Source organism: Adiantum capillus-veneris, chromosome 15, assembly GCF_014529385.1.
Source record: "Adiantum capillus-veneris isolate H3 chromosome 15, ASM1452938v2, whole genome shotgun sequence".
Taxonomy (NCBI): Eukaryota; Viridiplantae; Streptophyta; class Polypodiopsida; order Polypodiales; family Pteridaceae; genus Adiantum; species Adiantum capillus-veneris.
The window spans coordinates 143,740,446-143,752,658 of NC_140945.1; the positions used below are offsets into that span (position 1 = coordinate 143,740,446).

The window sequence follows — 12,213 nt, forward strand, 5'->3', positions numbered from 1 at the left end:
ATGCACAACATTTGGCATGAGAGAGAGAGAGAGAGAGCCTTTTCAACGAGCTTAATCAATGAGCTCTGATAATGGTGGGGCTTGCAGAGCTAGAAAAAAACCTAGGTTTGATGTAATCCCACATGACAAAAACAATCTATTGACGGGGAAGAACTAGGCTTGAAGCCAAGAAACACGTGGAAAACTCAGTTTCAAAAGCCAGGAGGAGGAGGAATTGAGGCATTGCTCATTATCGACGGATCAGCAGACAAATAAACAAGGCGGGAGAGGAGCTTATATGCGCTATTTTGCATTGATACGGAGCTCTGATGATGGTGGGGCTCGCAGAGCTATAATTTTCCCTGAGCACATTCAAGGGAAGGAATTTTGTATGTTTTAAAAAATAAGTTTTCCCGAATCTTGAACCCTAGAATTTCATAAAGCACTTCATAAAGCACCAAAAGTGCTTTCAATGAGCTTAAGCAATGAGCTCTGATCCCACTTACAAATTTTGGTATTTACCTTTAAATTTAAATTTGAACTTGAGAAAACCTACAACCTGTAGAGAAATTTAGTGCTTGAATTCTAGCATTGCCTTGGTCGACATGTATGCCAAATGCCATGCACTTCATAAACCACAAAAGGTGCTTTCAATGAGCTTATTATATGGGATGTCGTCTCTTGGAGGCACTCATTGTGGGATATTCCTACACATGAGTAAGGGAGAGACGAAGAGAGAGAGAGAGAGAGAGAGAGAGAGAGAGAGAGAGAGAGAGAGAGAGAGAGAGAGCCTTTGTGTGTGTGTGTGTGTGTCCGGGAGCCCGCTCGATTTCACATTATGCCCATAGGAAAGTCAAAAACCTTTTGCTATGGCCATAGGATGCACACAGGCTTTCGCTATTGCTCTCTCTATGGCCACCTTGCACCATAGAGAGGGAGGTATAGAGAGGTGGATAGGGGAAAAATAGAGAGAGAGAAAAACATGTATAACCCGGTGCTAAATATATATCTTATTCTTACAGTAATGGAGCACGTGCTTACCTCCGGAGGAGATTCTTCGGAGGTGATATTTTCTACCCCAGAGAGAGACCCAGGCAACAATTTGCGAAATGACAAGCGCGTTGCCCGAGGTGGGGATGGACCTGCAAAGAAGCAAATTGTAGATGGATTAGGTATCATCCACACAATATGCTCCAAAATTAAAGCCTCATGTGAGAGAGCGGAGGCATCACAGGTTTCCTATAGAGAGAGCATTCACTGGTTGAGCCATTCACAATATGAGCAAGGGGTTTATCTTCATCGTCTAGAGGAGCGGATGTAGCTACAGATCAATGGTAGTTTGCAGCAGCAGAGCTCAGTGCAAGGACAACTTTCTCACATAGAAAGCAACCAGGCAAAAATCATGAGTCTCTTGGAGAGGTCCCTTCTTGACGAGGATAGCATGGATTTCAAAAGTATTGTGCCTGAATTATGAAGCACTAGCAACAAATTGACCGCCGTAGCAGTACAACATACTACAGGTGTCTCCAAAGTTAGATCTATCTCAAACAAGATCCATGCATTGGTAACGACCCATTGGCCCAAGAAGGGGATTAATGCCGTTGGAGATGTTCCATCCACTTCAAAGCAGGGCAACCCTTGCAAGAAGTGAATTATGTAATCGATAGTAATAGTTACTTCTTTCTCATTTTTAGGCTTAGCGGATCCATATTTTGGTGGCTTTGGGGATATTGACTACATTTTGGGGGAGGCTTATGTATGTAGTGGATACCAATTTGCTCACATCTCTTGGTTGTATTCTTTGGATAATGGGGGAGGGGATCTCCAAAAAACATACTCACTTCTTTCCCATTTATAGGCTTAGTGGATCTATATTTTGGTGGCTTTGGGGATATTGGCTACATTTTGGTGGAGGCTTATGTATGTAGTGGATACCAATTTGCTCACGACTCTTGGTTGTCTTCTTTGGATACTACATTCTCAGAGGATCTCCATAATTGTAGTATTTTTGTCGCCACTGTCTTTTGAGTCACACCTCCCTCTCTCTCTCCCTCTCCCTCTCTCTCTCTCTCTCTCTCTCTCTCTCTCTCTCTCTCTCACACACACACACACACACACACACACACACACACACACACACACACACAAAGTATTCTAGGTGTGTGCAATGTCTGACTTCTTTCTAGGTATGACAAATGTGAAGCACTTCATAAAGCACAAGAAGTGGGAGAGAGCTTCCTATATAGGATGCCGTCTCTTTGAATGCATTGATTGCTACATTCTCAGAGGATCTCCATAATTGTAGTATTTTTGTTTCCACTGTGTCTTTTGGGTCACACCTCCCGTTCCCCCCCCCCCCCCCCCCCCCTCTCTCTCTCTCTCTCTCTCTCTCTCTCTCTCTCTCTCTCTCTCTCTCTCTCTCTCTCTCACACACACACAAGTTATGTTACACACACACACACAGAAAGTATGCTAGGTGTGTGCAATGTCTGACTTCTTTCTAGGTATGACAAATGTGAAGCACTTCATAAAGCACAAAAAGTGGGAGAGAGATTCCTATATAGGCGGCCGTCTCTTTCATTGCATTGATTGCCAGATATGCCCAATTTGGGTAGGGTCAAGAAGCTCTGGTCCATTTTTGGCAGATGCAAAGTGAGAGTGTCTCTCCCAATGCAATCACATGCACACCATTGCTGATATGGTATTTGCTTTTGATTGCATGAACGAAATGTACACAACAATTCAAGCCTCAATGGTCAATAATGGGTTGACCAATAATGGGTTAACTTGGCACATCTGCTTCGACTTCAAGAATTCGAATGACGTGCAGACTGGCGCGTTGTAACCGCAGTGGAAAATTGCCGACTGAAACTCAGGCCTTAACCTGTCACCATGGTAACTCTTCATAATGAAGAACCTCGGGGCTGATTTGGATGCACCTTTGAATCCGTCTTGATGTGGGTTGCCAAAATGGCCAATAACGGGTCGACTAATAATGGGTTAACTTGGAACATCTGCATCGACTGCGAGATTCCGATTGACGTGCAGACTGGCGCGTTGTAACTGTGGTCAAGAAGCTTTGGTCTATTTTTGGCAGATGCAAAATGAGAGTGTCTCTCCCAATGCAATCACATGCACACCATTGCCGATATAGTATTTGCTTTTGATTGCGTAAACGGAATGTACACAACAATTCAAGCCTCAATGGCCAATAATGGGTTGACCAATAATGGGTTAACTTGGCACATCTGCATCGACTGCAAGAATCCAACTGACGTGCAGACTGGCGCGTTGTTGTAACCACAGTGGAAAATTGCCAACTGAAACTCACGCCTTAACCTGTCACCATGGTAACTCTTCATAATGAAGCACCTCGGGGATGATTTGGATGCACCTTTGAATCCTTCTTGATGTAGGTTGCCAAAATTGCCAATAACGGGTCGACCAATAATGGGTTAACTTGGCACATCTGCATCGACTGCGAGATTCTGGTTAACGTGCAGACTGGCGCATTGTAACTGCAATGGGAATTTGTTGGTTGAAACCCAAGCCATAACCGACAATCTTCAATGGGCTAATCGGATGGACTCGCTCCCCCAATTATATCCTTAGAAGTAGTTAGATGAGATATAGAGAGACAGATATAGAAGTATATAGACATTTACCATGTGGGTTGGCAAGCCTCCTCTCATTGACTCCTTCAAAGAAAGATAGACATACTTGGGAAATCCTTTCTTCTCCATACTCTCTTCTTAATTCTCTAGATACTAACCTGTATATATCTGTGAGTACTTATAAGAGTTCTTTTTTGGACAAATGGCTATTGGTCCAAAGGTGTTGTCTCCTGGACATGCAAGACGTAGTAGGATATGTCAAGCCTCTCGAGCTACGCGACGTGCAACAGCGCGAGCTAGAGTTCGAAAATCTCTGGGTGAGATTGATGTGCCTCGCTTGGAAGATTGCCACCATTTGATAAACGTGAATCGATGCAATGAATTTCCTCAGAGAAGGATTGCGATGGATGTAGATAATGTTGAGATGTCGAGCTCTACATCTTGAGCTGGCATCCACTACGGGTCTTGGCCGCTTATGGCATTTACTCACTGGCGCGTTAGGTGACCGACACGTAGGATCTCTGCCAATGATTCTACAGCTGGACTACACTATAGTGCCAGCCTAGTACGCTTCTAGCGAGTTCACACTTAGTGACCGCATGTACATATGTGCCACTTTTCAGTTTTAGCACTTAGTCATTTTGTACTCTCTTTTCTGTGAGAAGAAGAAGAAGCTTTCCATCTCTGTGTGGTGTGTGCTTGTCTTGTGTAGCTCTCTTGCATGCTCTTTCTTTACATGGTATGAGAGCCTGGTGCAGGCAAGAGAGGCTAAGAGAGCAAGAGCATCACAATCCCTTCGTTCGCAATCCACGACTAGATGCCGAACAAGTTTCGTACAAATTTCTGAATAGGTCTCCAAAGTGCAGTATACATAGATTTACTGTACAAGTACAGTGGTTGTATGTACGCTTGATTGTGGACACTCGTTGAGTGTAGAAAGCGTTACAGGTACCACGATAGCAGGTTCAACAGATTTGCAGGTTTTTGCAGATTGCAGCTATTTTGTCTTAGTGCTTCAAGATGTTTGACGGTTTCAATCAGATTTTTACTGACAAGCTTGAGAAAAATAACTACCCTGCATGGAAGTTCAGAATAAAAAATTTCCTAAAAGGAAAAGGTTATTGGGACTATGTAGAAGGAGATAATGAAAAGGAACCAGAGATTCCCGAGGCAAACACTACAGCAGAACAAAGGAAATCTTTGAGGGACTTGCAACAAGGCCAGAGCAAAGTGATGTATTGGCTTTCTATGAGCATCACAGATGGCATGATGGGCTATCTACAGGATTCTGAAACCCTCGCCATTGCATGGAAAAACTTAGGCAGAGTGTTCGAGGTGAACACCAAGGCTAGGAAGCTTCAACTAAAGTCGGAGCTAAATCAGGTTAAGAGGAACAACCTCTCCATCAATGATTATGCTTTGAAGATCAAGAGTATCATCGAGGCTCTTGGATCTATTAAAGTCTCAATGGAAGACGATGACATTGTCCGTGCATGATTGGATGGTCTAGGAGATGACTATGTACATTTCAGGTCTTCCATGAATACAAGAGACGACATCCCCGTGTTCCAAGATTTGATTTCTATGCTTATTCTTGAGGAGAAGAACCTTGACACATCTTCTTCTCATGGCAGAAATAATTCCGAACAGGCCTTCTATTCTAAATCCAACAGAGGTAGAGGTAGAGGTCATGGTCAAGGCCCAAGTGGTTGCAGGGGCCAATTTCGAGAAGGTCAATCAAATCAAAACAATACACGTGGCAGGGGAAACCAGTCTCAAGGAAGGGGGAGTCAAAGAGGTCATGGTGTAGGATCAAGCAGGCAGCAACATACTCAAGATAGCAGAGAATGTTGGACTTGTGGTGAAAGAGGTCACATGTCACGTGACTGTCCAAAGGGAAAAGCAAGTAGAAAGAGAGAACAGGGCAACTATGCATCTACTAGCAGAGATGCAGATGACAGCAAAAACGAACACATGTTTGTTATGCAGCATGTAATGAATACAATGACTGCAGAGAATTCCACCCAAGATGATGTTTGGTATGTGGATTCAGGTGCCTCTAATCACATGACGTCTCGTGGAGAGTGGTTTAGAGATATGCGCAAACCAGATGTGTCAGGCTATGTGCAGACAAGAGACGACACAGCTCACCCCATTGCTCATGTAGGGGACATACCTCTAAATACGAATAGTGGGAAATCAAAGTACTTAGCAGATGTACTTCATGTCCCAAACATTACAAAGAATCTTGTTTCTGTTGGACAAATGGTTGAGCAGGGTTTGCAAGTTCACTTCAATCCAAATGGTTGTTATGTAGAAGATTTCTAGAATGGCTATAAGCTGATCACAGAGGGCAAATGTGTGGGCAGAATGTTTACGCTGAATGTAGACATGCCTGAGGCAAAAGCTGCATTATTTGCACAGGGCACAGGTGTTGTGGCTGATGTTGACATTTGGCACAAACGCATTGGCCATGTCAATGAGCAGAGATTGCACGGCATGCAATCAAAACTGATTGTAAAAGGTTTGCCCAAATTCAAGGTGGATGGTATGCATAAAGTGTGTGCAGCATGCTAGTTTGGGAAATAGTCAAAGGGCTCATTTCCACATGAGCGCAATGTATGTAAAAAGCCACTTGAGGTGGTGCACATAGATGTTTGGGGTCCAACCGATACTGCAAGTATACATGGTTGTAGGTATTATGTCTCTTTCATTGATGACCATACAAGGAAAGTATGGGTCTACTTCATGCGTAACAAAAGTGAAGTGTTTGGTCACTTTCAGGACTTCAAAGTCATGATTGAGAAGGAGACAGATATGAAAATCAAGACATTGAGGTCAGATGGAGGGGGAGAGTACTTCTCCAATGATTTTTCATATTTTCTGCGAATGCATGGTATACGCAGGCAGTTTACATGCAGATATACTCCACAGCAGAATGGGGTCACAGAAAGGAAAAACAGGCACATTGCAGAGGTTGCACGTGCATTGATGAATGAGAAGAACATGCCTCATCATTTCTGGGATGAAGCTGTAAATACAGCTGTGTACATTATGAACAGGACACCTCCAGCTGCGGTGCATGATGTAACGCCTGAGGAAAAGTTTACAGGTACAAAGCCTGATTTGGCACACTAGAAAGTGTTTGGCTGCATAGCTTACGTGCATGTACCAGATGAGTTGCGTAGGAAATTGGATCCTAAAGCAGAGAAATGTATTCTTGTGGAATATTCCCTTGAACAAAAGGGGTACAGGTGCTACAATCCTACTACACGAGAATTACGAGTGAGTAGAGATGTAGTCTTTGATGAGATGAGCAGCTGGTACAGTAATGCACATGGCACTATTGGGGTTGATGTAAAAGATGATGTGGTTGTACAAAATGTGAGGCCACAGTCATAGGTTTTGAGTGGACCACAAGAGTCGTCTTCTCGTGGCTCTGTTGAGAAGCCATGGAATGGTAGATTACGTACGCAGGTTACTCCACCATCAGGTACAGGGAATGTATCACGAAAAGGAAAGGAAAAGGTTGATGAACCTCCCTTTATGGCTGATGCATCATCAGGTTTTTCACATGTAGACATGGATTCAGATGGTTCTGAACAAAGTCTTGATGAGAAATTTGGAATTCCGGCTGTCAGGACACCTGGTGTAAGGAAAGTACCAGAAGATGCTAGAGGGCAAAGAAGTGACCAAGGACTGTGCAGATCTAACCGAGTCAGAAATCCAGTTCAGAAATTGACTTATGATGGGTATCTAGCGCATCACCAAGCCTACATGGCTAAGGTGATACAGGATGTGGAGCCCACATGTTTTGAGGATGCGGTTGGAAATGTGCATTGGGATGATGTGATGAATGAAGAGATGGCTGCATTGGAAGCAAACCACACATGGGAGTTGGTGCCATTGCCAAGTGGCAAGAAAGCTATTGGCTGTAAATGGGTGTATAAAACTAAGCATAAGGCTGATGGTAACATTGAACGTCACAAGGCAAGGCTGGTCGCAAAGGGTTATGCACAGACGTATGGCATAGACTATGAGGAGACCTTTGCTCCAGTGGAAAAGATGATGACTGTGAGAGCTGTCATAGCAGTGGCTGCATCTAGAGGATGGATTATGCATCAAATGGATGTAAAGAATTCCTTCTTGAATGGTGAGTTGCAAGAGGAAGTGTATATGGATCAGCCACCTGGTTATGTCAATCCAGGTTACCCAGATTATGTATGCAGGCTTCTCAAAGCTTTGTATGGTTTGAAGCAAGGCTCTAGAGCATGGTATGACAGGATTGCCAAGTATCTTGTCAGTATTGGGTTTAGGAGAGCTCATGCTGATCATTCACTCTATGTACGTGAGAGTGATGTGGGGATAGTGGTCATTACCATATATGTAGATGACCTTATTATTGTGGGTGACAATGCTATGGAGATTGACCATGTGAAGGGTCTTCTCAAACAGGAGTTTGAAATGAAAGATTTGGGCGAGTTGCGCTACTTTCTTGGCATTGAGGTGATCAGGACTCCAGAGGGTGTATGGCTGTCACGGAGACAATATGCTTTGGACATGTTGTCAAAGTATGGTATGGATGATTGTAAGCCAATTTCTATTCCCTTGGATGTGAATGCAAAGCTGAGTGCAGACAAGGGTGATGTTGTTGAGGATGTCAAGATGTACAGAAAGATTGTGGGTAGTCTAATCTACTTGACTATCACGAGGCTAGACTTGAGCTACACAGTAGGCTTGGAGAGTCAGTTCATGCAGCTTCCGAGGAAGCCACATTTGGATGGAGTACGACACACACTTCGGTATGTGCAAGGGACTCTTGACTACGCATTGTTCTATGCAGCAGATGCACCATTAGCATTGTATGGGTATACAGATGCAGATTGGGTAGGTAGCATTGTTGATAGGAGATCTACGAGTGGCTTCATGTTCTCTTTTGGGAGTGCTTCTGTTACTTGGAGCTGCAAGAAGAAGCCTACAATTGCTTTATCGAGCATAGAGGCCGAGTACAGAGGTGCAGCAGTTGCGGCGTGCGAGGTAGCTTGGCTACGCACATTACTTGAGGACTTGGGAGTGCAGGTGGCCCAGAAGATTGTCATCCATTGTGACAACCTCAGCAGCATGCAGTTGGCTAGGAACCCAGTGTTCCATGCCAGGACCGAGGTCCATTACCACTACGTTCGAGAGCGAGTGATGGCGGGCGACATCGACTTGGTCTACGTCAGCACAGAGGAGCAGATAACGGATATCTTTACCAAGGCCCTCGGAGCTAAGAAGCTTCGACGTTTCCGGACTATGCTTGGAATCTGCGACATGCAGAGCTCGAGGGGGAGTGTTGAGATATCGAGCTGGCATCCACTACGGGTCTTGGCCGATTACGATGTCGAGCTCCACATCTTGAGCTGGCATCCACTACGGTTCTTGGCCACTTATGGCATTTACGCACTGGCGCGTTAGGTGACCGACACGGAGGATCTCTGCCAGTGATTCTACAGCTGGACTACACTTATAGTGCCATCCTAGTACACTTCTAGCGAGTTCACACTTAGTGACAGCATGTACATATGTGCTACTTTTCAGTTTTAGCACTTAGTCATTTTGTACTCTCTTTTCTGTGAGAAGAAGAAGAAGCTTTCTATCTCTGTGTGGTGTGTGCTTGTCTTTTGTAGCTCTCTTGGATCCTCTTTCTTTACAGATAACGAGTCAATTCTCTCGCAAAGTTATGTAAGGATTGAAGTGGAAGACAATTTGGAAGCCAATAATGGAGATGTTCCTGAGGAGCCTGTAATTGTCTCCAGAGAGGGAGATTACTCCAAAATTGAGACACTTTGTCTATCTATCACCTACTTATATTTTCAGACCACTTCCTTGACGCATATCTCTATGTTGTCTCTTTCTCATGAAAAGTGTATTCTTCACAACATAGGCATTTTGGATTTTTCATGTTCCTTATGTGGTGCTTTAGCTTGGAAAACAGAAGCAAAGACCATTCTCACATTTGTGGGAAAGAGTTGTTGCAACTCGGGAAAAGTTTCTTTGCCGCCATTAAGTGAACCTCCTTTAGAATTAAGGGAATTGATGCACGGGGGCAATACTAGAAGTAGAAAATTCTTGAAACATATCAGAGCATACAATAGTGTGTTGGCATTTGCTTCTTTGGGAGCTCATATAGATGAATCTCTCTGCCAAAGAAAAGGAATCTATACCTTCAAGGTGCATGGAGATATTTATCATAACATTGGTCCATTGATGCCTGAAGAGCGATCAGGTCAAATCCCTCGCTTTGCTCAGTTGTATTTTTTTGACACTGAGAATGAGTTCCAAAACAGGATGAGTCATGTTTCAAAACTCAAACCAGATGTTTTGGAAAGCTTGCAATCGATGATGCATCGATTAAATCCGTATGTTCAAGCTTTTAGGGGGTTTGCTACAATGGTCCAAACTTCCAATATTCCGAAGATTAGGATGCTCCAACAAGTGAGGAAGTTGCTGCAATCATGCCTGGTCAGGGTGAAGAGAGCAACATTGGCCATCATGATATTGTGTTGAATCTTTTGGGTGGTGGTCTAAAAAGAATCTCAAATTGCCATAGGCCATACATGCCTCTATTATATGTGTTGCTATTTCCAAATGGTGAAGAAGGTTGGAATCCTTACATACCCCAAGTGAACAGAGCGGAAGTAAACAGAGAGCGAGTAAATGGAACTACAAAGGATATTTCTACGATGGATTTCTACAAGTATAGATTGCAAATTAGATATGACACAACAAAATGTCTTTTACGTGGTGGTAGGCTACTGCAACAATATATTGTTGATGCATATAGTTGTATCGAGGAGTTGAGGCTTTTGTGGGTTCGTAATCATCAAAGTGAACTTCGCAGTGAGGTGTATCAAGGCTTGACAGATATGGTTGGAGCAAGAGATGGAGCAAGGGATGATAGAGAACTGTTATTGGGTGCTAATTTTGGAAGATAGGTTGTATTGCCTTCTTCGTATGTTGGTGGCCCTCGCTATATGCACCAGCTATACCAGGATGCCATGGCAATTGTACGCAAGAGAGAAAAACCTGATCTCTTCATTACATTCACATGCAATCCTGGATGGAAAGAGATACAGGATGCATTACTGCCTGGACAGACATCCAATGATCGTCCTGATCTTACTGCCCATGTTTTCTACCATAAGTTCAAGGATTTGATGGGCTTGCTGATTAAGAGAGCTATTTTTGGTAAGGTCATTGGACACATTTCTGTGATTGCATTCCAAAAGAGAGGACTTCCTCATGCTCACATTCTATTGATAATTGCATCTGATCATAAGCCAACAGAGACATTGCATTATGATAAGATTGTGTGTGCAGAGCTTCCTGATAAAGTAATGTTTCCACAGTTGTATGATGTTATCAGTCGGTGTAATGTGCATGGCCCATGTGGAAACTTGAATAAGAATGCTCCATGTATGAAAGATGGAAAGTGTAGGTTTAAATATCCTCGAAGCTTCAGTGCGTCGACTACTGTGGCTAGGGATGGATACCCAACGTACATGTGAAGGGATGATGGAAATTACACTGTTCGTAATAAAGTGCAAATGAGTAATAAATGGATTGTTCCAACAATCTATTTTTGTCAATAAGGTACAATGCACATATCAATGTGGAGGTTTGCTCCACTATATGTGCTGTGAAATATCTCTACAAGTATGTGTATAAGGGACATGACAGGGCCATTGTTGTTCTACAAGATAGTGAAGGGCTTCTAAATGAAGTTACAAACTATCTTAATGCTTGATATGTATCAGAATCTGAGGCTATGTGGCATATACTTGGGTTTCATATGCATAAAGAGAAACTTGACATACAACGGCTCCAAGTTCACTTGCCTCATCAAAATCAAGTCATCTTCAGCGCGACAGAGCGACTGTACAGAGTGTGGTGGAGGGAGAGGTCAGCAAAAAGACAACGCTCACTGAGTGGTTTGTTGAAAATCAACAATATCCAGAGGCAAACTATTTGTTGTACATAGACTTCCCAACAAAGTGGGTTTGGAAGCCAGCAAGTAGAACATGGACTCAAAGATAGATTGGTGACATGATTGAAAGAATGTACCACATTGTTCCCAATGCTGGAGATTTGTACTATTTTCGTATGTTACTCAACATGTGCAAAGGATGTAAGTCTTTTGAGGATATTAGAACCTTCAATGGACAAGTATATGACACATTTAAAGAAACATGTAATGCACGAGGATTACTGCAAGTTGATGATGAATGGTTTCTTTGTTTGGAAGAAGCTTCTTTTCAACAAACAGGGCAACAATTACGCCTACTGTTTGTAGTCATTTTGGTTTTTTGTGATCCAATACATCCTGGTGCATTGTGGAATCGCTTCTGTAAGGAGATTTCTGAGGACCATGTATATCATATGAGGTTCGCACAAATGATGTGAATATCTGTGAACACATGGCTCAAAACCAAGCTTTATCAAACTTAGAGACAATGCTTCAACACTATGGAAAGAGGCTCTCGGATTATTCTGGAATGCCCCAGGTGGATCACACACTGCAAACTATGAGTGAGCATGGAGTGCTTGCTGAAGAGTTCATGTATAACAGAGAGGAACA

The 12,213-nt window shown here is 43.2% G+C and overlaps 2 protein-coding genes across 2 annotated transcripts; both read left to right on the forward strand.

The window, feature by feature from the left end:
- The first annotated feature begins 10,192 nt into the window (after positions 1–10,192).
- On the forward strand, positions 10,193–10,570 carry LOC147441609 (uncharacterized). The gene has a single exon (XM_086483457.1). The coding sequence runs from the start codon at positions 10,193–10,195 to the stop codon at positions 10,568–10,570; it is 378 nt and encodes a 125-aa protein (XP_086339583.1).
- Positions 10,571–10,609: 39 nt separating this feature from the next.
- On the forward strand, positions 10,610–11,143 carry LOC147441610 (uncharacterized). The gene has a single exon (XM_086483458.1). It carries the CDS (start codon positions 10,610–10,612, stop codon positions 11,141–11,143), a length of 534 nt encoding a protein of 177 aa, XP_086339584.1.
- Positions 11,144–12,213: the final 1,070 nt, after the last annotated feature.